Raw genomic sequence first — 25,245 nt, forward strand, 5'->3', positions numbered from 1 at the left:
CACTAGCTCTTTGGTTGACTGGACAGTTTAAGCACAATGGATAGCACTATCATGATAATTTTAAGGTCAGAACCTTAGGTCCAGAGCTTCTTCTAGCCTTTCCAGTTAACTGGTGCTTGCTTCTCCAGGGACTGGAATAAGCATCCTCTCTCCTGGTGAGGTCTTTACTTGATGATGTAGAGCTTCCCATCCCCGGGGTCAGCCCCTGTGTGATTTTGCTCTTTCTGTCTCTCCCATCTGGGATAGGGCTCTGCTTAGCAGACAAAAGTCCTCCGAGACCTTACCTGGAGTCCAAGCCCTCACTAAGGCAGAGTGGGAGTGTAAACATCTTACCTGAGGATAGAATGGGAGGAACTGAGCCTCCTGTTTAAACTTAGCAGCTCTGGATTAACCTATTTCTATTTTCTGTCTTTAGACAATTGGGAGGATCTGGTTAAATTTCTACAGATGGCCAGGAAAAAGGGCCGAGAATCCTATGTAGAGACTGAACTTATTTTTGCCCTGGCTAAAACCAGCCGTCTGTCTGAACTAGAAGATTGTATTAATGGACCCAACAATGCCCACATCCAGCAGGTAGGCTGTGCCCTGGGGACCGTGAACTGCTACAGGCAGGTTCAGGGATTACTCCCTAGAGTGGCCCAGATCTCTGACCCTGAGAAACAAGCCACAGCTTTGTTACTGTCCCTAGTATGGAAGTTAAGGGCCCTGGCTGTGCACATCAGAAAGATACTCCTAAAAAAAGGTGCCAGGACTATGTGCCAGTATTCTAGCTATTATCATGGGAGAACAAAGTGAACTAACTAGCCAGGTAAAAGAGTTTTTCCATATGTCAGCAGTTATCAAATAACATAATGGGAAAAATATTTTTTAAAGTAGGAAGAACACCAAAATGTTTAAATAAACCTTAAGGGAAAGTGTTAAATAAAAGAAAGATCTAAATAACTGTAAAGTCTATTTCCTGGCATACAGTGTTACCCCTAGAAAAAGTGATAGAGATGAAGGGTTAATAGAATATATTCTAACCCCTCTGTAAAGAATACACACACTTTACTGAAATAAGTAACACAAAAGTGGACTTAGGATTCTTTATTTCAAAGTAAGATCCAGGGATCCCTGGGTGGTGCAGCGGTTTAGCACCTGCCTTTGGCTCAGGGCGCGATCCTGGAGACCCGGGATCGAATCCCACATCGGGCTCCCGGTGCATGGAGCCTGCTTCTCCCTCTGCCTGTGTCTCTGCCTCTCTCTCTCTCTCTCTTTCTCTCTCTCTCTCTCTCTCTCTGTGACTATCATAAATAAAAATTTTAAAAAAAAACAAAGTAAGATCCAATTAGCTGTTGGAAATTAGGTTGGAGTTTTGAAAGGGCTTAAAAGTTCATCATGTAATTCTGTAACTAAAATTCCATATGAAAGAATTATAGGTAAAAGTTGAGGGGGTTTTATCTAAAAGTTTTAAATATCTATTTGAGTCTTTCCATGAGGAAGGAGTTTTTAAGCATATAAGCAGTTGAAGAAAGCACAAAGGAAAGTATCAGTTCATCTAATGCATAAAAGTTCTACATATATGTATATTCCTAATCATGGGTCTCATAGGTCTAAATGTAAAAATAAATCCCAAGAAAGAAAAAAAAGTACAGATAACTTTAATATAAATATCTAATCATTGCACCATGGTTTATACCAATAATAGTTGAAAGCCAGTGTCCCAAAAAAGGAAATAATGAAACACCATCCATCAGTGGAATATAATATAGCCATTACAGGTATTTAGAGCCTTGTTTGTGACAGAAAAATCTTTTGAGGTAAGTTGCAGCTGAGTGAAAACCTGCATGTACAATATGATGAACATATCTATGTACTTAGAAAAAACATGTCAAGTGTGACAGCAAAGATACAGTTTAGGCAGTAGTCTTCCATTTTCCTTTCATTTGCCCGTTTTGCCAAGTTTTGTTTTGATTGGTGACCAAAACTTTTTAAATTGTCTTTATAATCAGAAAATTAGTAAGATGTTAGAAAATGAAGCCTTGTCCGAGATCTCCCTCTGAATTCATAACAGAATTCTCCTAACTGGGGAGCCCATTAAATACCATAGCCAGAGATGCTCTTTTGGGTCACACCAAAGGTAAATCCTACCGGAAAGCTAGCTGGCCTGGGAAACTCAGATGGCTTTGTTTGTTCTTTGCCTCTGTTCATGGTGACCCTAAGGCTGTACTCACTGCCTTCCACAGTCCTCCAAGGTGGGCTCAGTACACATCAACCAGCTCCAACCCACCACCTATTTTTATGTTTCCCACAGTCTGGCTTCTGCTGACTGAATTCCCATGATGTCATTTTACTCATTTTCCCTGTATTGCCTATAAGTCAACAATAACAGGTCTTAAAGGATCATGTGCTTTGATATGATACTTCATTAATTAATCCATTCAACAAACTTTTCTTGAGTATCTTCCATGTGCCAGGATAGGGACTGTGGATGCAGATGTGAAAGTAGTAGTCGTAGTCAAATTTCTGTCTTTGTAGATCTTATGATCCATTCAAGAAATTTCTTGTATGTTAAATGGTAAATGTATAGAAGAAAAGTACAGCAGGGAGGGGTGGACAGTGTAGGGCAGGTGATGTGGGTGAGGTGGATGGTACACTTCTAGACAGGTGGCCAGGAAGATGTCTAGAGGTGAGTTTTTGAGTCTGCATCTCTGTGGGGGAGGAGGCCTGAGCATGGACAGCCTATTCAAGGGTGCCTTGAGGAGTGTTTGGGCATATTGCAGGAACAGTGCAGTGCAGAGGTGGCCTAGGAGGCTGAAGCAGCACAGTCAAACATGGACTCAGTTAAGTCAAAGGTGGAACACTGGGGAATGATGGTTGTTGGCAGGGCATGTCAGGACTTGGAGGCCATGGGCAGAATTCTGGCTTTCAGTCTGGGAAGAGGACACTGAACAGAGGAGGGATATGATCTGGTCTTAGGGGTTAACAGAACTCCGCTGGTTGCTGTGCTGAAAATAGACTGAAGGACAGAGACAGAAGCAATGAGAGCAGATAAGTGATTCAGTAGCCCGGGCCAGAGTCAATGGCCACTCAGAGAAAGTGATCGGGATGAGTGGCAGAGAGCTGGTGATATGCTTGGGTTGTAGGTGGAGTTTAAGTGAGAAGCGGGAGTGAGGCATCTGTGCCATGTGTGGCACGGGACAGTTTTGGACAGATGGATTTGTGTCTGCCAAGGTGGGGCCCTGTATGAGGCCTGCCTTGAGGACAGTCAAGACTCATATGCAGACAAGTTCAATCTTGACATCCAGAGATGTCTGTCCAGCTGGGTACAGAAGTCCAATTTCTAAGGAGAATTTGAAACTAGAGCTGTAAAAGTGGCAGCCTTCAGTGTGCAGTTGACACTGTACAGTGGGGGGAAGCTGAGGCCTGAGACTAGGTCACTCCTAAGCCCAGGTGCAGGAAGATGGCTGGAGGTAGCGGGGACAAAAGCAAAGGTTTGTACAGGGAAGCAAGTATATATCTGTCCAGGAGAGTGTTAGGGAAGCCAGATGGTGTGCTGGTGACTTAAAGCAGTGACCCTGCTGGTGAATCAGCAAGAGACTGATTGCAGCAGATTCCAGAGAGCACAGAAAGAGACTGGGGACAGCTCTTAAGACACACAGACACCTCTTCTGAGAAGTACTGCTTGAAAAGAAATGCTAAAAGCTGGGTGGTAGCCAATAGCTGGGCTGAGGTCACAGTGAAGATTGGTTGGTTTGGTTTGGAGCTGGGGAAAGCAGTAGTGATTCCTTAAGCTTATAGCAGTGATTTAGGATAGAGGGCAAAATCACTGCTAGGGCTTCCTGGGCCCCTGACCTAGAGTAGGGGAGGGGAGCTGGGATCGTGTGTACCAGGTGAGTTGGCCCAGGTGGCCAGGTGAGGACCACAGATGCAGGGGGCAGACTCAGTCCTGATGCTTATGGACAGGATCTTCTGATTGTGTCTGTCTCCTCAGGATCTGAGAACCAGGCATTCAGCCTGAGCTGTTGGAGATTTTGGGAGAGAAGCTAGGAAATGAATGATGGAAAGGAGCAAGTACCTGGGCTGAGGGAGTAGGATGGCTAATGTCACGAGTTCCTCTGGGGTCACCATCATGAAGTTTAAGAGAGCCCAGGCAGCACTTGGGAGTTCAGCTCTCTGAACTTAGCTCTGCAGTCCTGGGTGTGTGGAGTTGGCAGAGAACCGCTCTAACCAAGACTAGGGTCTGGCCAAGTACAACCAAGGGAGTGAAGATAGAGCCCACATGGCTTGCCAACAGCCATCAAGCCAGGAGGAGAGTTGGCCAGGTGCAGATGGGAGTGGTGGGTTAGGAGTTGGGGGCTGGAGGTGGTGAGCTGGAGAGGAGGGGAGATGGCAGGCAGAGTAGGTTCTGGTACTAAGCTTCCCAGGATTGGCAGTTGACAGTGACTGGCTACCATTAGAGACACAAGGTCCTCAGACCAGAGGAATTCAGAGGAAGCTAAAGCTGTCAGGGAGTGAGGGAGATCTTTGGATGGCAGCAAGAACCAGGGCTGTGTGTGATCCCTGGCAGGCTATTCTCTGGTAGGCAGCTGTTGTGGAGAGGAGACTAGAAGCAGCAAGGAGCACAGCTCTGAGGCCAGGCCCACCGGGGTGCAGCTGTGGGAGATGATAGCCAGCATACACAGGAGCAGGCAGGTGTGGGTCCAGGGCTTGAGAGTCACGCTTCATCCTTCAGAAGCTCTGTGGTGGCCCAGGCTGCTGTGTGATCAGAAAGATACCTTCTTTGAAAACAGAAATACCCTATCAATTGGAACTTTAGACTACCTCTGGAGGATCTTCCCATTTAAGAAGGTCTCAGCAGAGCTACCCGGTTGTTCATAGGTTGGAGACCGCTGTTACGAGGAGGGAATGTATGAAGCTGCCAAGCTGTTGTACAGCAGCGTTTCTAACTTTGCCCGCCTAGCTTCCACCCTGGTCCACCTCGGGGAATATCAGGCAGCAGTGGACAGCAGCCGCAAGGCCAACAGCACCCGCACGTGGAAGGAGGTAAGCTTAGTTGGTCTTCAGAGGACCACTGGTCTCTCAAGCCTTCCCCCTTTGTCCTTCCTTCCTCCACACCGTTGTGCCACATGGGATGTGTCTGGATGCCTGCCTTGTCCAGGCAGGGTTCTGAGTCTTCTCAGCAGGGGAAGGCTCAGAGAATCTCATAAGCTATCAGTTGTGGTTGTAGCAAAGGTCCTGGAGGACTCCGTGTTGGACCAATCAGCCCCCAGAAGCTGTCTTAATAGCATGGAATTATCAGTCTGAGCAGTGGTATCATGATTTAAGATATTTGTATAAACCACCATATTCTCAGGGTAATCACTGTAAATTGGCATTGTTGATCTTTTATAGTAAATTGATAGGGCATATCTATAGCTCACTGATACTATCAGTATCTGTAAGTAGAAAAAAGTTTTAAAGAAAGGTGCAAAAGATTTAGCTTCAATGAATCTCTGAAGTACTGTTTAATAAAAGATTAAAATCAACATCAATGTCCAATATCAAGGGCATGGTTAAATAGTATACATATTGTAACTACCAAACTGCATAGGCAGGGTTACAGGAGGGAAGGTTTTTGAAGTATTCTGTGAGAAATCGAAGTAGAATGTCCAGTGTAATTCCCTTCTGTTTGTGAGTGTGTGAGAGAGAGAGCTGGTGGGTGCTCTATCACAGGGAAAATAGTGGGTAACAATTGTGTCTCAAGGTAACGACCAATTATCTCTGGGTTGTGGGATTATTTTTGTTTATCTGGGTTTCCTGCCTCATCTACCATGAAAACACATGCGTATATAGAAGATGAAGTTGGGAAACCTCAAGAGAAGCCAGCTCTGCCTGTGGGTATGAGGACTGTCTGTAGCCATTGAAAGAAGAGCAAGCTTATGAGCACCTGGGTGGCTCAGTGGGTTAAGTGTCTGACTTAGGCTCAGGTCATGATCCCACGGTTCTGGTATCAAGCCTCACTTGGCTTCCTGCTCAGCAGGGGTTTTCTTCCGCCTCTCCCTCTCCCTCTGCCCTTCCCCTTGCTTGTGCTCTCTTGCACACGCACTCTCTGTCTCTGTCTTTGTCTCTCTCAAATAAATAAATAAATAAATAAAATCTTAGAAATAAAGAAACAAAAGGAAATGACAAAGGAAGAAGAGCAACTCAGGGGCCTCTTTCGAGTCTTTCTGAGCAGAAATGCACGGGGCTGCTTTTACTCCCTAGAACTTATGTGTATATACCTCAGAGTATCTTAAAACAAAAGCCCAGTTAGAAAAATATTTATTAAAGTATAAGCTCCTCCCACATAAACAGCACTCAGATGAACTGTGCTCCATTGACAGCTATTCTTGAGCTTTGTTAAAGTGTTTTCAAACCCCAAACCTGAAATGCCAGCATAGCTTTCCTGTCACCTAAAGAGACCTTAACATCTCAGGACTTAAAAGTAATACATGAGCCGCCTTCTCTCTGTGGTCTCAAACATCCCCTTGGCCTGCAGATTAGAAAGTTCATTATTTTTTCCTCCCAGTCTCATACAGCTCACCTTTCAGTTATTTACTTGTTCAGAATCTAACTTTAAAAACCCCGTCTGGGGATCCCTGGGTGGCGCAGCGGTTTGGCGCCTGCCTTTGGCCCAGGGCGCGATCCCGGAGACCTGGGATCAAATCCCACGTCGGGCTCCCGGTGCATGGAGCCTGCTTCTCCCTCTGCCTGTGTCTCTGCCTCTCTCTCTCTCTCTCTCTCTCTCTCTCTTACTATCATAAATAAATAAAAATTTTAAAAAATATTAAATAAATAAAAAAATAAAAATAAATAAAAATAAAAACCCCGTCTGCTGGTATTTCTGCATTTGTAGTTACATCCTTGGTAGCCAGCTGTTGGGGCCCTGTGCCCCGTCTGGGGACATTCACACTGTCTGGCCTTGCCTCCCATAGGTGTGCTTTGCATGTGTGGATGGGCAGGAGTTCCGCCTTGCACAGCTGTGTGGTCTTCACATTGTCATTCACGCAGATGAGCTGGAGGAGCTGATACACTATTACCAGGTAACTAGTCTCTGACCAGAGATTATCTCTATTAACAGTGAAGGTAACAAGTAACACCTAAACACTCCACATAGAGGGTCGCTTATCCCCTTAGTATGGGTCACATCCACAGGAAGTCATACAAAGCACTGTCTCTACGGGAAAGTCTTTTCATGTGCTAGACAACCTGTCCACAAATTGGATGGGTGTGTTAGATATCCTGGACCTCACTTCTGGCTGATATTTGTGGTTTTAAGTGCCCTTCCCCTCCTGTTATGTCCTTGGACCTTCAGAAGCCCAGCCAGTGGCTTGGATAACCCTTGGATACCTTGCCGGGAACACTGGGCCAGTCATGGCAGAGACACAGCCCACATCCTAGTGCCCCAGAATGTGGCCTACAGAGGGTATGATTATCAGGTACCATGGAGACAGGGGGCCTGCAACAGTCCAGGGGAGGGAACCCAGGAGGCCTTAGAAGAGTGGGAGCTACCCGTGTTGGTATCCTAGTTAATCTTCACTGTCAGGTGGTTGACAGACATCAAGTGTGTTGAGGGCCTGGGCCTCTGTCTGGAAATCCTGGAACTATATGTGTGAAAGTGTGAAGGTAGCAGGGAAGACTAAAAGTTTGATTTTGCTCAGCAGTGTTATTGGTCACATGGAACTCAAGCCCCAGCCTCCCTCACTGACTGTATAGTAAGGACTATGGGGGGACTTAGCAAGTCACGGGGTTCAAGGGGCTGTGACCTTGTGAAAATGAGTGCCACTGGAGACTAAAATGTCAAGATAGGCTGGATGACTTTTCTTGACATACACTTTCCTATTCTACAGAAGTTCACAAAATAAAACTGTAAAGTAGACAGGGAAAGTAATGAAGCAGTCTGGTGACTAAACAAATATTTCATTTGTTCAGCAGGTGTTAAAGCACCTGCCATATGCTGGGCATTATTCTAGGTAATGATAGCAGCGGACCAAACAGAAAAACCCTCACTCAGTTGAATTTACATTCAGTGAGGTTGACAGGCAACACACATGTTTGGAAGTGATGAGTGACAAGGGCACTGGAGCCTAACAAGGGCAGTGGAGCCTAAGACCAGGAGGGCCTAGGTGAAACCACAGAGGGGTTATTGAGAGGGTCCTGAAAGGACCTCTCCTGAAAGGAGACATGGAGAAGTTGAGAGGCTTGGTCATGGGGATATTTGAAGGAAGAATCAGCAGCCAGAGCAGAGTCCAAAGGCAGGAATATGCCAAGTATTTGAGGAAGGGTCCTGGGGAAGGGAGATCGGGGACACAGGCCCTCATGAAAGACTCACAGAAGGACACAGGACCTGAGCATAAGGGGCTATTCTGACTTGCAGGTTGAGAACAGACTCTTCTGGGGATAAGCAGGTGGGGGACGGTGCAGGTGGCAGCCCGGAGAGCCCTGAAGTGGGTGGTGTGGGGTAAGAAGTGGTCAGGTTTCAGGAGTTTTGAGTGTGCAACCGAGTCAATATGTTAGTGGATTGTGTATGACTAAGAGAGAAAAGACAAGGATGACTCCATTTATTTTGGGCCTGAACAACTTGAGGTTCTCCCTAGTGGACATGGGCAAGACTAAAGAGACTAGTGGAAGGAAGGACAAGGGTTAAGTTTTGGACACACCAAGTTTGAGCTGCCAATTGGATGTTCATATAGAGGTGTCAGGGAGGCAGAGGGAAACAGGGCCTGGGTGTTCAGAGAAGAAGCTCAGCTAGAGAAGTGAAATAGGATCCATTGGTTGACACATAGATGGAACATAAAGACATACAACTTAAGTGAGGGCATGGGGGGTGGGGGGTGGGAGCAGATAAAGAATAGCTGAAATAGCATGTTGGGGTAAAGCAAGAAGCAGCTCCAGAGAACAAGATGGCTGTGCCCAGGAGGGAAGGATAGTCAGCCAGGCAGGGTCCTGCTGAGGAGTTTTGCTGGAAAGAGTAGAGAATCGGTGGGTAGAGATGGTAGGGGCCATGGAGTCAGGAGAGAGCATTTCAGGATGAGAAAATTAGTAGGATGTTTGCTCAAGGCAAGCTGTGGAGGGATAAGCTGGTGCCCAGAGAGAAAGGGACAGTTACTGACCTAGCAGCCTCAGTAGGTGGCAGGTGCTGGGGCCTGGGCTCCAGGTTGGCTGGGTCCTAAGCAGGAACATGAGCAGCTCGCCAGCAGACAACATGGGTACAGATGATGGCAGGGTCAACACGGGCATTTGCTTCTAATGGCTTCCATTTCTCAGTGAAGCAGGAGCAAGGTTATCCGTAGAGTGAAGACAATGAGGAGAGTGTGAAGTCCCCTGGGGGTGGCCCTGGAGATTTTCGGGCATTATTGTGATGAGACCCAGTCAGACTCAGCTTAGGCATGCCAGGCAGGCTGGAACCAGAGCGCATACGAGAGAGGGAGCAGGGCTGGCCACTCCGAGTACATTTAGCCCTACGCCAAGTATGTCTGTCGGTCTGTCAGGATCGGGGATACTTTGAGGAACTGATCTCTCTGCTGGAGGCTGCCCTGGGCCTGGAGCGAGCCCACATGGGCATGTTCACAGAGCTGGCCATCCTCTACTCCAAATTCAAGCCTCAGAAGATGCCAGAGCACCTGGAGCTTTTCTGGTCCCGAGTCAACATCCCAAAGGTAATGTAGCCCTCCAAGGTTCTAGCTGCCGTGAGCCTATGTGGCACAAGCCCAGCCCTCGGCCATGGCTGTCCCCGCAGGTGCTGAGAGCGGCAGAGCAGGCGCATCTCTGGGCAGAGCTGGTGTTCCTCTATGACAAGTATGAGGAGTATGACAATGCCGTCCTTACCATGATCAATCACCCTACTGACGCCTGGAGGGAAGGACAGTTCAAGGACGTCATTGCCAAGGTCAGAGGGTGCCTGAGCATCATCCCCCCCTCTGCTTCTGCCCAGCCTGCCCTGCGGGGGTCGGGGGGCTAGGATGACTGCCAGCATGTGTGCCCAGAGTGTGTTTGTGTTTGCCTTCATCCCGTGAGTCTCTGTGCCCTCTGTGCGGGCGGTGGGGATTCTGTCTGCACAGAGGGGACAGATGTTTCGGATGGGTAGTGATTGGCCTTGACCTCATAGCTGGTCTGCAGGTGGGACAGGGGCCAGGGCCACTCTCCCTCCCTCCCTCCCTCCCTCCCTCCCTCCCATGCACGGTCCTGAACAGCCACACCCTGGTGTTTGCTCTTCCTTCTGCCCTGTCATACTGGGGCCCACCTCCAGACTCTGTCTATATCATTTCCTGTTGTTTCATATTTCCTACCATCTGGCATATTTTTTCTTCACATCTCTCCTCCCAAAACTGCCACCCTCAGAGCCACTTGTGGAGGTGGAGTCCTGAGCCTGGATCTGCTGGCCTCTGGGTCCCTGCCCTTCCTAGGAATTTCCACCCTCCAGTAGTCTAGTTGGGATAAACCAGGGTGCTGAACTAGTCTCCCAGCTGCCATCTCATGTTGGCAGGTGTCAGGTCTGGGTGCAAGCACTGAGTGGACCTCTGCTGTTTTGTTTCTGGGCTCAGAGTGGGCCCAGCTTTCAAGCCTCTCTTTTCCTCTGTGAGCTCTGTATGTTTGAAGGTAGGGACATGAAGTTTTCTGTCATCAGGCCCGGGTCTTTTGCTCTGAGTGTCCTCGTTTTGTCCCAGTGGCCTTATACGAGTAACTTGTCTACAGATCTTTCCCATTTGTTGTCTGTCAGTGAAAGATGGCATTTTGACTGTGTGTCTGTCTTACTGCTCCCAGGGTGGCAGGGACAGGGGAGCATGTGAACTCCTCACCGTCTGGGTCCAGGGAATTGTCTGCCTCTGTTCTACATATGGCTGCTGGGGGCAGGTGTGGGTGACAGGTGGGATGCCTAGCCAGGTCTCAGTGTCTGGGGTCACATGTCAGTGCTATTCACATACCAGTGTGGTGGAATGTGGAATCAGTGGCTGCCTGCAGATGTCCCACCCTGTATAGGTCTGCAGGTTGCTGAGGAAGGGTGGCCGGAGTTCACGTTCCTGTGCCCCCAGCACGTGAAAGCCATGCTGGAAAACCTACACCTGATCAATTCTAGGCGTGCTTTTTTCACATTGAACTCAAATGATAATCAGGGTGCGTTTTAAAATTGATGATGTGCCATGGTTGAGGTGGCAGTGCTTTCTGTTTCTTAGTGGTATCTGGAGCATTCTAAGTTGTCCAGGCAGCTGATGTGGCCCATGACCCGAGTTCAGTCCACCTGGATGGTGGTCAGGATAAGAAGCTTCAGGTCAGGATAAGAGGAGAGACGGAGGGCATCATGGCATCTTGGGCCCTAGGTCTCATGCTTGCAGACAAGACCATTTCTTGTGGCAAAATAGTGTTCACACAGTTGACAGTTGAGTTCTGTTCTTGGTGCAACACATTGGTGCATCTGCGTCTGCCATGTGAGCCTCCTGTCAGGTCACATGTGGAGGAGAAAGGGAGGTAGAGGACACCAGCTGGAATGGTACCTGTCAGAGAGGACATTGCTGGCATTCTGGGCACATAACAGGAGAGCTTCAGAATCACCTGACCATAAGACTGAGCGGTGGAGGGCCAGATAGGGGTGACACAGGCCTGGGTTGTATCTCAGCCATTTGCTGTCTCTGTCACTTTGAGCTAATGTCATCACTGTGAACCTCAGTGACCCCATCCATAAAATAGACAGGGTCAGCCTGGAGTGACTCATTCCTCCTCTGTGTACCAGGGTGCCCAGTCTGAGCACCATGGCGTCTTACCTGAGAGCAATGTAGACATAATAGGATGTGTTATGGATTTGTTTACAGCTCAGGCTGCACATCCAGGGAGGACTGAGGGACTCTTGCTTGGATAAAACCACATTTTGGTGTTTGGATTTATCGTGGCTTGTTACCCCTCTTTCATTCACTCAACAGAAATTATTCGTTGGGCATCGACCTCTGTCAAATACTAGGGCAAGGTAGGAAACAAACGTCTGCCTCTTAGGTCATTGAGGGGCAAGTGCTGAGGAGAAAAATGTCAGAAGTAGGAAAGGGGGCATGTTGGGAGGGAGTATGTGGTCTTAAAAGGGGCGTTCACAACAAGCCTTGCTAATAAAGTACGTTTGAGCAAATACCAGGAGTTACAGTAGAGTATGCTGCATCTAAGACACGTGGGTGGGGCAGTCTGGAGATTGACAGAGGCCAACCCTCAGCTCTGTCCCCACCTCCAGGTTGCCAATGTGGAGCTCTACTATAAAGCCCTTCAGTTCTATTTGGATTACAAACCTCTGCTCCTCAATGACCTGTTGCTTGTGCTGGCGCCCCGGCTAGACCATACCCGGACTGTTGGCTTCTTTTCAAAGGTGAGTCAGCCAGCATCCCAGGGCCAGAGAAGGGTGTGTTGGGCCAAGGTCATCTGAATGGTAGTTTCTTAATTAAATTTTTTTCTTTTTTTAAAGATTTTATTATCTATTTATGAGAGACACACAGAGAGAGGCAGAGACACAGGTAGAAGGAGAAGCAGGCTCCCCGCGGGGAGCCCGTTGAGAGATTCCATCCCAGGACCCCAGGATCATGACCTGAACCAAAGGCAGATGCTCAACCACTGAGCCACCCAGGCGTCCCTAAAGTTTTTGTTGTTGTTGTTAAAAGATTTTATTTATTTGAGAGAAAGAGCACACAAGCAGGGAGAACAGCAGAGGGAGAGGCAGCGACCCCCTGCTGAGCAGGGAGCCCAGCACAGGCCTCAATCCTAGGCCCCTGGGATCATGACCTGAGCCGAAGGCAGACACTTAACCAACTGAGCCATCCAGGCACTCATTCCTTAATGAATAGTTGTTTTGTTTTGTTTTAAAGATTTTTATTTATTCATGAGAGACACAGAGAGAGAGGCAGAGACACGAGCAGAAGGAGAAGCAGGCTCCATGCAGGGAGCCCAATGCGGAACTTGATCCTGGGACTCCAAGATCACGCTCCCGGCCAAAGGCAGGCGCCAAACCGCTGAGCCACTCAGGGATCCTTTAATGAGTAGTTTATTAAATTGATCCTTAGCAAATATAAAAATTAAATGTATCAAACCGCTTTAGGTTTCAGATATAGCTTTGTACTTCCACCAAAATGTCCATAGATGAAATGGTATTTGCTTAGTAACCCAGACAGCCCTTCATGTGTTAGTATGTGTAGAGCATATCAGTTGTGGGTGTCCAGAAGGAGACCTGGAGCTAGGCTGTATGCATTGGCCCATCAGTGTGTCCCAGGGCCCCCAGCTTAGTGCCCTGATGACTTGCCTGAGTACCCTAACCATTCTCCTGACTCGTCAGGCAGGCCAGTTGCCCCTAGTGAAGCCTTACCTGCGGTCAGTCCAGAGCCACAACAACAAGAGTGTGAATGAGGCTCTCAACCACCTACTGACGGAAGAGGAGGATTACCAGGTGGGTGTGAGGGAAGCAGCCATGTTGGGCGCTCAGGGACTGGAGAGCCCTTCTCCACACCAGCCTTCTTCCCCAAAGGCTGACCTTGCACAGGAGTGGTCATGGATCCCACCAGAGGGAGATGGGAAGGGGCCTTTTGAGGTCATGGTGGCAGCAACTGCCAGGGAGTAATTCTTGGTTGTCCATTCCACTGTGACCCTCACCCACGAAAGGCTGGGTCTTCCTAGGGTTTGAGGGCATCTATCGATGCCTACGACAACTTTGACAACATCGCCCTGGCACAGCGGTTGGAGAAGCACCAGCTGATTGAGTTCAGGCGCATTGCAGCTTATCTATACAAGGGCAACAGCCGGTGGGCCCAGAGTGTGGAGCTCTGCAAGAAGGACCATCTCTACAAGGTTAGTGTCCCAGTGCTCCATCCACCCCCCATGTGCTTCCTGATGACCACCACCCCCTCCCAGGAGACCCTCATGGTGGGGACAAGAAGGATGAAGTTAAGGGAGATGTGCTTGTAGAACACAGGGTTAGGATCCTTATCTATCATTAACATAGAGCCTCTTCACGGTTATTTGGATCAGAAGACTAGCTCCCATGGAGTTCAGTCTTTCCTGGCAGGTATTTGTGAGTCTCACTCTTCCCTAAGCAGAGTGTGGCAGCATTCACCTGGCACCTACTTTGCTTTCTATCCATCAAGATGTGGGGAATTAAAAAAAAAAATGTGGGGAATAAAGACTCCAAAGTGAAAATCACATTCACAATACTTATTTCTGCCATTGAGTGGTGGCTTGGTACCACCCTCGGGTCTGGATCCAGATCTGGGCATCTGGCAGCCAGGGTGGGCTGCTTGGAGAGGTCTCAGGCCCTTTGCTCCACCTGGCCTCAGCATCTCCCCAGTGGGGTAAAGTGCAGTTGCATGAGAGGGCCATTATTGTAATGTGCTGTGTGGCTAAGCTGATATCCAGGGGGTCCCCATGCAAGGAGCTTCTGGAGAGCCTTTTCCCAAGCCATGAGCTTGACCTAAAGATGTTACTCCCAGAACTGTCCTTGTCATTCCTGAGTTCCTTTCTAGGACGAGGACAGGCATCTCCCTCAGAGCACATTGGCTGAGGCCAGAGAACCCTGGATATCAGGGGCACATCAAGCTTCATCCCAATTGTTACTTCCAGTTTGGGACTGTTATGTGACATGTCCTCTCTTTTAGTGACAGTGCTCATGGTGTTACCTCAGATGCTGACAGAGCTCCTGCAAAGGGAACTCTGAGACAATTTGTCAGGGTGCTCAGGCTCTGGTGCTGGGAGGCGGCAGTGGGGGCTCCAACACACCAGTGGGAAGCTGCCCCCATCTAGGGGTCCCAGCTGTCCCATCCTGCCAGTGTGCATACCAGAGTCTTGAAAGTGCAGCCCCTTATCACTCAGTCAGTGAGTGAGTGAGCAAGCAGTGCTATGAGAACTGCCAGAAGGGCATCTGTCCACTTCAGCCAGCAGTCCCACTCAGAGCAATGTGTGCCAGGAAGAGAATCCACAAGGACAAAGCCATAGGCAGCAAGTTGTGGGCATACTTTCCAGTGCCCTGGTTTTTAGCGAGGGCGATTCTGACCCCCAGGGGATGTTTGGTTGTCATACCTGGGGGTGTGATGATACATCTAGTAAGTGGAGGCCACTGTGTGCTAGAAGGGCCCACAATGCACAGGCCCCCACCCCATACACATATGCAAGTGTCAGCCATGCCTTAGCAGTAGAGCCCGCCCTACATGGAAGTCCTGAGTGAGTGGTTGGTCAGTGTGCCACCTGGAGGGATTGGTGAGTGGCCAGTGCTAGCTTCTGGAATAGTCATAAAGGAATAAGAAGCACATTTTCCAGATTGCAGAGCTTGGATGTAAAAGCATAGTGGGCGTTTGGCTGTTAGGGGTAGCCACTTTGAGGTGTATTCACTCTACCTGAGAAGCCAGTGGAGTAGAGGTGGTGGTAACTCACGTTGGAGGCTGGGATTGTTGAGGAACAGCGGGACAGGTGGGGCATGAGGAAATGTATCAGGACATGGGAAGGTGAGGGCTAGGGGCCCATACTCAGGTGTGTGAACAGACAATAGGTTCACAGATACCTCACGCCCACAAGTGAAGAACAGGAGCCTGCAGAGGTATAGTCACAGGCTGGAGATGATGAAGGACAGGGCGAGGGCCTGGAGCAGGGCCCTGGCAAGTGCTGCCAGTAGTTTGGGAGGGAGGTTGAGGGATGGGGACAAGGTAGAGAAGTCCCCCAATAGTGACATGGGCCAGGTCTTACTTTACAAGAAGTAAGAAGGTGTGAGAGAATCAAGCTTGGTTCTAGGCTGCAGGAGGAGGGCACAGACTGAGATCATCTGTGGGCCTCACTGCACCTGAATCCTCTAGGAAATTGCCATTGTAGACAGTTGAAGCACAAGGGTTCTGGAAACGTCCACTTTCTGATGAAGGCAGTTGAGGCTGTGAGGGTTTGTGAGATGGTCTCCAGGCCTGTGGAGGGAGAGAAGTGCCAAATTCTAGGTGCACATTGAAGATGAGCCAACCAAGGGTGGGCTCTGCTGGACTGGAGGACATGCAGAGAAAGTGCCGAGCAGCGACAGCATTGGTGTCAGAGGTCCAAGGAGACCTGAAGGCGTCCTGGAGCTTTCACTTGAGCCTCCGCTGACTTTGCACCCCTGCCATAAAAAGGCCAGTTGCCTTCATAGGAACAGCGTGGGGATGACACAGGATTCAGCAGACAGCAACAAGCAGGTGGGAGAGGATCATTTTAGGAGCAGGATCCAGAGGGGGGCCTCCACAGAGCTAGCTTACAGGATGTTGGGTCCCATGGGAGAGTCTCCCAAACAGACCTCAGAGGTTCGTGTCAGAGGACTGAGCAGGCAAGGAGCTGAGACCATGATGGCAGTCAGCAATTAGTAGGCAACTAGAATGCCTTTGAGACTGGTTGTGCCTGTCAGCTGAGAGGCCTCATCTTCGGGCTTCGGTCTCAGGTCCTCAAGGAGACGGTGGGATACCTGCTACAGAGGGCTGTTGGAGGGTCCGAGGAGCTGACGCACGCACTGGCAGTTTAGGCTGTTCAGTTCTTATCATTGTGATTAGAAAATTGAAATCACTAATTTGCTGGTGACTATTCACTGGGTGGGTATAATTCTTTATTTTAGACGGGCCAGGATGTCCTGCCGATCCAGAATGTGCTTCGGGCAGGACAGACCTGAGCTGTGTGTCTGCCTTGGTTGCAGGATGCCATGCAGCATGCTGCAGAATCCAGGGATGCTGAGCTGGCTGAGAAGTTGCTGCAGTGGTTCCTGGAGGAGGGCAAGCGAGAGTGCTTCGCAGCCTCTCTCTTCACCTGCTATGACCTGCTTCCCCCAGATGTGGTGCTGGAGCTGGCCTGGAGACACAACCTTGTGGACCTGGCCATGCCCTACTTCATCCAGGTGATGAGAGAGTACCTTAGCAAAGTAAGTACAGGCTCTGCCCTGGATCCCCCATGTAGCTCGGCTGTGACGCTAGCCTAGGTCCACAGAGGCCATGTGGTAGCCAGTGGCCTGTGTGGGACCAGCCCAAGTTGTCCAACCAGCCCCTCTCACCTTGAAGAGGGGCCTTATGCCTTCACAGTTGAGTGGTTTTCTGCCCAACATTAACTTATTCTAGAAAATCACCTTGGGGGCCTCTGGATAGAAGTAAGCACTTCTTCCCCTTACATCAGCTCTCCTGTGCACTATGTGCTTGCCCACAGCCCAGGGTTTTTTTGTTTGTTTGTTTGTTTGTTTGTTTGTTTGTTTGTTTAATTTATTTATGATAGTCACACAGAGAGAGAGGGAGAGGCAGAGACCCAGGCAGAGGGAGAAGCAGGCTCCATGCATCAGGAGCCTGACGTGGGTCTGGATCCCAGGTCTCCAGGATCGTGCCCTGGGCCAAAGGCAGGCGCTAAACCGCTGCGCCACCCAGGGATCCCCAGCCCAGGGTTTTTGTGATGTGAGAATAGCAAGGCACCAGCACACAGCCCATGGGCTCCATCCCCATATGGTCTATTAACCTTTCAGCGCACCTCCAGTGGAGTTTGGGGTGCATTTGTTGGCATACCTGTCATGGTAACCCCCCTTTTGCTGAGCACTTAGTAGGAATGGCAACACCTTGACGGGTAGGTAATCATCCCCTCTACAGCTGTAGTCATGGGTTTGGGTCCAAAGCTGATTGATGAAGACTTGGGCTCAGACCCACATCTTCCTGGCCCCAGGGCCATACTCATGTCTCAGTAAATTGCTTCTACTATTCCGGATGTCACTTAGTGGCCCTAGCATCCTACTCTGGCTTTCTTTGCAGGCTGGTGAGCTGTTTAATGAGGTGGTAGTGTCTGATTTTAGCTCTCCCTGTGTGTTGAAGCCCTAGGAGTTCCTGTCTGGGGCCTAGTTGAGCCACTGTCCAGAGACCCTTGTCACCTAGTCTGGTTTGTTTCTAAGGCTGCAGGAAAGTTGTTGCTCACACCTCTGAACCCCCTGGCTCTCTCAGTGGAGGGCAGGCCTAGCTTAGATCTCAGTCTGAGTGTGAGCTAGCTGAAGGAAGAGAGTGGATTGCCAGTCTCCTGCACTGTCTTGCTCCTTCCTCCCCTCAGCTCTGGTCCCAAGGAGGGAAGGGGAAGGGGGTGTAACGGGGCCAGTAACAGGGCTGTTTCTGCTAATGTTCTGGTACCTGGCCTCATCCCTCCTGGGCCCAAGTGCACACAAGAATTTCTTCTTGTTTTGGGGGTGGGGGGTGGCAAAGGGGTAGGAGGGATGCCCCAGACACACAGTGCTGTCTGCCCTGCAGGCCCCTGGCACTGCCTTGCTCTGTTCCCTCCCCATATGTGTGTCTGCTCCAGCCTGTGGGTACTGCATGGGCAGCCCCTGCTGAAGCCTCAAGGAAGAGCAAGGAGGCAGCCTGTCCTCAGATGGCTGTTGCTGCCCCTCTCTCTGAGGTGGCTCATCCTCCCTGCCAGGTGGGATGTCCCACATGTCAAGTGACTGATCTCCTCAGGAAGGGGGGCAGGGCAGCCTGGACTAGCTGGATGTAGGAAGTGCTACGTTGTCTTAGCAGTGTCCCTGATCCAGAGGAGGACCTAGCCCTATGAGTCGTGCCGCACATGCAGCCTGCAGTCACTGGCCACTGCTCTGATGCACCAGGCAGCCCAGTGCCTGCTTGGAAAGCACTGGGCTGGAACAACAGCCAGAGGTCACCAGGGCCCCCTTGGCCATTCCATGTCCACCCAGTTATAGAGGTTTCACCTTCTTGTGGAGCAGGGCAGTGGTCACTGTGGGTACAGCCTCTGCCCTCCAGCCATCCCCCACTCTGACTTTGCTGGAGGCTGTGTGCCACCTCCCTGCCCCACATTCACCTCCTGACCCAGACTGAACACGGCCTGGCAGGCAAGCACTTGAGTGCTCTCACCTCTTTGCAGGTAGACAGACTAGACGCCTCAGAGAGCCTGCGCAAGCGAGAGGAGCATGTGGTGGAGCCTGCCCCTCTCCTATTTGGTAGGTGGTCCCCCATTGCCCCTAGTCCCCTGTCCCTAGGGAGGGGAGAGAGGGAAGGTGATTCATAGTGTCCTTCCCTGGCTGGGCTTCAGATCGGAGAGGGAATGGACAGGGTGGGGGACAGAAGCACCCAACAGCTGCTGGGTGTGAAGAGGTCAGTGTATCCAGGAATGTGCACAGCCATCGTCCTCCCTTTTCGGAGGGTACGTGCCTTCTGCGAAGGTGCCCCTGCCTGCTCCTTTGCCTAGCAACTGCCTAACTCGGGTCTGCTGCTGTGCACTGCTCTGCCTGGCTCCGGGCAGCAAGGCTGCTGCTGGCTTTGACTTGAGAGCCTGTCTGGATGGCCTGGCCTTTGAGCAGACAGATTGGTTGGGGTCTGAAGTGTGTTGCAGGGCTAACAAATGCCTGAGGGTGTCGTGTGAGCACACAGCACGTGAGCCTAGTCTCAAGTCTCCCACCAACTGTGTCCTCACGATCATTGTGACCCCCTACCACCACCATTAATGTCAATCTGGTTTTTTTAGATTTTGATGGGCATGATTGAGACCCAGCCATTTGAGCTAAGTAAGTGTCCCATTTTGGGACTAGCTTACCCCCTAGCCTGGCCAGCCTCTGTGGCTGCTCCCACAATAGCAGCTCCTACTGTCCTTGCCCCCAGGCACCTGTTCTCCAGTGCCTGAGCCTTGGGTGGTCAGGGCTGGTCTGTGACCCTGCTCCTCGGGCCCCTGGCCACTTGGGGGCAGCAGGAGCTCTGCTTACCTAACTCTGCTTCTCCCTCTGCAGGCCAGCAGCTGATGCTGACAGCAGGCCCTGCTGCAGGCCCTGCTCCTGCTGGCTTCCCCTATGGATATACTGCTGCACCTGCCTTCGCCCAGCCTCCTGTGTACGGCTTCAGCGTGTAGTGGGCGCTCAGTGGCTACACAACTCTATGGGGTTATTGACCTCAAGGAGTATGTCACCTCAGAAGCACAGAGGATCCTGATGGGAGGCGGGGACACCTGGACATTATTTATTTTTGCTGAGGCCCAGTGATGGCAGCCTGTGAACCATCCTCACACCTGGGGCGGCCAGGGTAGCCACTGATTGCACAAGACGACCAGCTCTGGTGGACTCCTGCCTCCAGGCCCTCTGGCTGGAGCCAGCATTCCTGGGGAGTTCTCATCAGGGATTCCCCGCCTTTGGTGGGAGGGGCACCCAGTTTTCGCTCTGCACTGGCGAATCTGCCGGCTCCAGGCCCCTTTGCAGACAACAGACTTTCTAACCTGGCCCTGAGCCTCCTACCGATCATGAATATTAAAGTCGGTTTATCAAGGCAAAGCTTCCCTGCTTGGTGCTGGTGTGGGTGGTAGGGGACAAAAGATTTGTTGGGGCCTCTTGGGATGGGGACCTGCGTCTGCTCGGGGAAGAAGCCGCGCAGGAGGAGGATAGCCAGGGTGCACCGGGGGTCTTCTCCTGCGTGCTCCCCATGGAGCTCTAGATACCGTAGGGGGAAGGGCAGCTGCACTGCCCGTTGGGTGTCGGAATGCCAAACCCTGAAGCACCGGGAACGGGACGAGCCCCGTGTGTCCTGGGGGAGGGCCTGCGCGTCTCTCCGCCCGCGACTTCCCGGGGACCCAGCCGCTCAGGCCGAGGCAAAGACCACGAGACAAGCTCCTTCCCGTGCCGGATTGTGCCAGAGGCCGGGGCGGGTTTTAGAAACTGCACCTTGACCCGCAGCTCCAGGCCGGGGCACAGCACCGCCTCCCAAGGTCTCTGTGCTCGGCCATTGGCTAGGCTGCCGGCCCCGCCCCGGCGCCTGCCTCGCTCGCCCCGCCCCGGCCTCAGTTTCCCGGCCGGCGCGGGGCGGGCCGGGGGCGGGGCCCGGCTCGGACCACGCGGGGCGGAGCCCGGGAGCTGACGCGACCGCCCCGCCCCCCGGGCCATAACCGGCCGCCGCCGCCGCCGCCGCGGACCGAGCGCGGAGAGCAGGAGGCTCGGACCCGAGGCCGACGCCGGGCGCCCCGCCTCCCCGCCTCCCCGCCTCCCCGCCTGCTATGGCCGCGCCCCGCGCCCTGGCGGCCGCCGCGCCCGCGTCCGGGAAGGCCAAGCTGACGCACCCGGGGAAGGCGATCCTGGCAGGTGGGCCCCCTCCCCGGCACACGGGCCCCCGGGCTGCCCCCTCCGTCGGCCCCACCACGCTTCCGGGTGGGCCCGGGACACCGAGGCCCCGCCCCACTTCCGGGTCGGGCGGGGGGCGCGGCCCGGGTCCCCACGGGCCAGGGCGACGTGGGTGGGGCGGGGGCCGCCGCGGGCCCTCCCCTTCCCCGCCGGCGCGGGACAAGGTCTGGGCGGGCCGGCCCGGCGCCGGGCGGGGGTCTCAGGGCCGGGTCCCTGGTCCCCTCAGGCGGCCTGGCGGGCGGCATCGAAATTTGCATCACCTTCCCCACCGAGTACGTGAAGACCCAGCTGCAGCTGGACGAGCGCTCGCACCCTCCGCGGTACCGGGGCATCGGTGAGTAGGGCGCTGCGGCGCGGGAGGGGAGGGGAGGGGCGGCGCGGCTCCGGCACGGCGGGCCCCTGCGCGCGGGAGCAGCCCTGGCGGGCCGCGGGGGGCGGGTCTCGGGGCGGCTGGGGTCGCTGAACGCCCCCTCCTCCAGGGGACTGCGTGCGGCAGACCGTCCGCAGCCATGGCGTCCTGGGCCTGTATCGAGGCCTCAGCTCCCTGCTCTACGGCTCCATCCCCAAAGCGGCCGTCAGGTGAGGCGGGCTGGGGCGGCCGCGGCCGAGGGAGGGCACCCCGGGCGGCTGCAGCCCCTCTCACCCCACTGCCCCACCCCCACCCACCCCCGTCCCCAGGTTCGGGATGTTTGAGTTCCTCAGCAACCACATGCGGGATCCCCAGGGACGCCTGGACAGCACCCGGGGGCTGCTGTGCGGCCTGGGTGCCGGCGTCGCCGAAGCTGTGGTGGTCGTGTGCCCAATGGAGACCATCAAGGTGAGGAGGGGTAGGGGGTGCAGAGGGGTGCAGAGGGATGCTGGGGTGGCCGGGGCCAGTCTGCTCTTGTGCTCCATGGAGCCTGGCAAGGCGTGCAGGGGGCAGGCCTAGGGAGCTGGGTGCAGGAAGTGTGCTGTAGACTGGACTCTGTCCTAAAGGCAATGGAGCAAGTGACATTAGGATTTTTAACAACACTTTTATAAACAGAAAACATAAGATAATGCATGTTTCCTGCCTAAGCTGTGGGAAATAACCAGCAAATACAACTGCAGAGACTGGCCAGCCCTCTGTTTCCTGGGGCCTTGTGTCCCTTCGTGGCCTTGGGTGGCCTTATTTCCAGGTAAAGAGCTGCACCTCCAACCTTGATCTGCTGTTTGGGCCCTGGGCCTGCCTGCAAGGCAAAGGGTGAAGCATGCCCTTCCAGTGGAATCCTGAGAACCAGTGCCTTTGCTCCCCTCTCACAGGTGAAGTTCATCCACGACCAGACCTCTCCCAAACCCAAGTACAGAGGATTCTTCCATGGGGTCCGGGAGATTGTGCGGGAACAAGGTGAGCCATGATGCCTTCCTCCTCAGGTCGGCCGAGGGACCTTGGCCAGACTGGCCTGCATTTCCCCCTTCCTACTTTGGTGCTCTAATGCGCCACTCCCCCGACTCCCCGGACTGGGGCCTGGAAGACACCAGTATGACTCCCATGTCTGTCTGCCCCTAGGGCTGAAGGGGACCTACCAGGGCCTCACAGCCACTGTGCTGAAGCAGGGATCTAACCAGGCCATCCGCTTCTTCGTCATGACCTCCCTGCGTAACTGGTACAGAGGTATGTATCTGTTGGGTCGGCTACCCCAAGACCCTACCTCCAGCCACTCTGGGTTAGGCTCCTTCTCTTCAATCCTCCTGGCCAGGACCTCCTGGGGCCCCCACATTCAAAGGCTCTGGTCCTTGCTCCTCCCCAGCCCTGAAGAGCCCTCCCCTTTGACTTCCTATCACTTTCTGATTGAAACCCTACCCCCACCCAGGGGACAACCCCAACAAGCCCATGAACCCACTGATCACTGGAGTGTTTGGAGCTGTGGCTGGTGCAGCCAGTGTCTTCGGGAACACTCCTCTGGATGTGATCAAGACTCGCATGCAGGTAAGGGTGGGGCCAGAAAGGGGGTAGGAGTTTGTGACAGGCTAGCCGCTGAACCCCCTGTGGCATGCTGCTGTCCTTCAGGGCTTGGAGGCGCACAAATACCGGAATACATGGGACTGTGGCTTGCAGATCCTGAGGAATGAGGGGCTCAAGGCGTGAGTGTGGCAGGGGGCGGGCCAGGGCTGTAGTCCCCACCCCAGGCCCTCCCCGGCCTTCTACCTGGGCCTCCCCCCATAACTGCTGCCAGCCCCAGGCTATCCTCCAGGGAGTCTTTACCTTTAGGTTCCTGCCCTTGTCCCTCTGGTGTCTGGACCATCCTCACTGTCCAGGGACAATTCTTCATCTGCCTTCTCCCCTCCAACCCCAGATTCTACAAGGGCACCATCCCCCGCCTGGGCCGGGTCTGCCTGGATGTGGCCATCGTGTTTGTCATCTACGATGAAGTGGTGAAGCTACTCAACAAAGTATGGAAGACAGACTGAGTCACTGAGGGGGTCTGCATGGGGGCTGCCCCCAGGTGCCTCCAGACCAGTACTCCCACTGCCCTCTTCTCACAATTCCAGTGCAGTCGTGCCAAAAGGCCCCTTTCCCCTGTTCCTTGCACTCCATGGCCTGGGTCTATCCCCTGTAGCCATCGAGTCCATATGTCCCTTAGTGCCGTACGTCCCCTGTGGTGTGTATGACACCACTATTGTGTCCATGTGTCTGGCCAAGGTTAGGTATCCGTCTGGCCTTTGAATCTGTGCCCACTTGTCCATGTGCTTACTCATGAGCCGTGTGCCTGTGTTTCATGTTCAGTGTCAAGTGACCCTGTGCCCCGCTTCCCGGGGTGCCCATGTGGCTTGGGTCCACGGCCCTGTAGCCATGGCCCGGTCCCAGCCCGGTGCCTTCCACCCTGGGCAGCAGGGGCACCTGCTCCAGCCTACCACAGCTGCCTCCGGGCCTCAGCCTGGCCTCACCGCATTCCAGGGGCTACATGCCCCCTGCTTCTCCCGCCACTGGCCTTAATTGGCCCTTGGGCCCTCCCTCCGCCCGGGACAGGGTGGCACCCGCCACTCTCAGGACCACCCTCCCAAGGCAGAATAAACCGGATCCTGTCGCAGCCTCCTGTCCCTGTGTGGGCCCATCTATGGGATAACAATGGCCGTGCCTCTGCAGAGAGCAGGCCCACCGCCTCACCAGAGGACAGTGGCAGGAGTACAGGGAAGGAGGGCAGCAGGCAGGCTGGTGGGTGAGCCAGCTGTGGCCACAGCGTCAGCTCCCAAGAGGCCTGGCTCCATGAAGCCAAGGAACATTTGGACTCTCTCCAGGCCATGCTTGTGGCCTTTGGGCAAGGTTCTGCAGGGTCAGCTAGTAGACATGCCCTTGGGGTCACCTGGCAGGCAGCACTGAGTGAACAGAGTGAGAACTGCCCATCCCCAGGGGTTGGGCCTGGGAGACTGCACGCCAGGACCCTTGACTGCCCCTCAGCCTATGGCCCCGCATACCTTACTCCCTCACAGTTTCTCTGTGGTCTGCTTGTAGGGAAGTGCTTTGGGGCATCCAGTTTCTGAGGCTCTGAGCAGGGGGGCTTTGCTCACTTCTTTACCCTGGCTAAGAGACAGCTGCTGTGGGGCAGCAGGGAGTAGAACCGCCCAACCAGGGCCCCAGGACCCCACCTCGCCCCCAGATCAGAAGCTGGGAACCACAACCCAGGGCCAAGTGGAAGAGATCCGAGAGCAGGATGGAATAAACCAGGGCCTCTGACTGCAGGGGCAGAAGGTACTTTGCTGTCCAAGTGATCTATGGGTAAGAGTCACTCAAGGGTTTGGCTCAGATTGGGAAATAACTTGCCAACAGGAGCCTCTCAGTAAGCAGGTCTGGTCCTTAGAGCTGCTCCTTTTAGGGGAGAGTGCCCTGCCCCCGCAACCTCCCACAGCGCCAAGATCCGAGGAACACTTGTAGGCATAGGGGTACAAGGAAAATGGTTTTGAAGGACTGGGCAGTGCACACTTGGTGCTCTTGGGAGATACCAATCATAGCCACAATTGAGGAGAACGAGCCCCACAGCAAAGCCTGCCTGCCCCCTGAGGCCAGCGGCTGTCTCCCACACACATACCAGGGCATGCAGGCCCAGACACAGGCCGCCAGCTCTGTGGTGACAGGCAGCGCTTGCCTATGGCACAGGCCACTGAGGCCAGGGGGCACACAGCAGCCAGCATCTGTGGACAGTGGT

The 25,245-nt window shown here is 53.1% G+C and overlaps 2 protein-coding genes across 6 annotated transcripts in view; both read left to right on the forward strand.

Moving 5' to 3' along the window:
• Nucleotides 1-20,242, forward strand: part of CLTCL1 (clathrin heavy chain like 1) — a 94,768-nt gene extending 74,526 nt beyond the window's left edge. For 2 of the 4 annotated variants that reach the window (XM_072803560.1, XM_072803559.1), the window contains exons 22-32: nucleotides 416-573; nucleotides 4,861-5,025; nucleotides 6,936-7,043; nucleotides 9,492-9,659; nucleotides 9,740-9,889; nucleotides 12,212-12,343; nucleotides 13,301-13,411; nucleotides 13,639-13,809; nucleotides 16,652-16,873; nucleotides 18,850-18,925; nucleotides 19,709-20,242. In XM_072803560.1, coding sequence (XP_072659661.1) covers nucleotides 416-573; nucleotides 4,861-5,025; nucleotides 6,936-7,043; nucleotides 9,492-9,659; nucleotides 9,740-9,889; nucleotides 12,212-12,343; nucleotides 13,301-13,411; nucleotides 13,639-13,809; nucleotides 16,652-16,873; nucleotides 18,850-18,925; nucleotides 19,709-19,827 — 1,580 coding nt within the window. In that variant the 3' untranslated portion in view covers nucleotides 19,828-20,242. Of the gene's footprint in view, nucleotides 1-415; nucleotides 574-4,860; nucleotides 5,026-6,935; nucleotides 7,044-9,491; nucleotides 9,660-9,739; nucleotides 9,890-12,211; nucleotides 12,344-13,300; nucleotides 13,412-13,638; nucleotides 13,810-16,651; nucleotides 16,874-18,849; nucleotides 18,926-19,449; nucleotides 19,490-19,708 lie in introns of all 4 variants that reach the window. The other 2 variants (XM_072803561.1, XM_072803562.1) reach the window with 2 other exon arrangements.
• Nucleotides 20,243-20,887: 645 nt separating this feature from the next.
• Nucleotides 20,888-24,132, forward strand: SLC25A1 (solute carrier family 25 member 1). Of its 2 annotated transcripts, XM_072803563.1 has the most exons (9): nucleotides 20,888-21,043; nucleotides 21,309-21,416; nucleotides 21,562-21,661; nucleotides 21,761-21,899; nucleotides 22,364-22,448; nucleotides 22,611-22,715; nucleotides 22,915-23,030; nucleotides 23,112-23,185; nucleotides 23,398-24,132. In XM_072803563.1, the coding sequence occupies exons 1-9, from the start codon at nucleotides 20,959-20,961 to the stop codon at nucleotides 23,510-23,512; spliced, it is 927 nt and encodes a 308-aa protein (XP_072659664.1). In that variant the 5' UTR covers nucleotides 20,888-20,958; the 3' UTR covers nucleotides 23,513-24,132. The 2 variants fall into 2 exon arrangements, with proteins under 2 accessions (XP_072659664.1, XP_072659665.1); XM_072803564.1 differs by lacking the exons at nucleotides 20,888-21,043; nucleotides 21,562-21,661 and having other exon boundaries at nucleotides 21,314-21,416.
• The last annotated feature ends 1,113 nt before the right edge of the window (nucleotides 24,133-25,245 follow it).

This window comes from Canis lupus, chromosome 27 (assembly GCF_048164855.1).
Source record: "Canis lupus baileyi chromosome 27, mCanLup2.hap1, whole genome shotgun sequence".
Taxonomy (NCBI): domain Eukaryota; kingdom Metazoa; phylum Chordata; class Mammalia; order Carnivora; family Canidae; genus Canis; species Canis lupus.

Excerpts from the sequence above, each read along its gene's own strand:
- SLC25A1 (XM_072803563.1), top strand. The coding sequence starts at position 20,959 with ATGGCCGCGCCCCGCGCCCTGGCGGCCGCCGCGCCCGCGTCCGGGAAG. Across the intron at positions 21,417-21,561 it reads TCCGCGGTACCGGGGCATCG|GGGACTGCGTGCGGCAGACC; the intron begins GTGAGTAGGGCG and ends CCCCTCCTCCAG. Across the intron at positions 22,449-22,610 it reads GGAGATTGTGCGGGAACAAG|GGCTGAAGGGGACCTACCAG; the intron begins GTGAGCCATGAT and ends GTCTGCCCCTAG.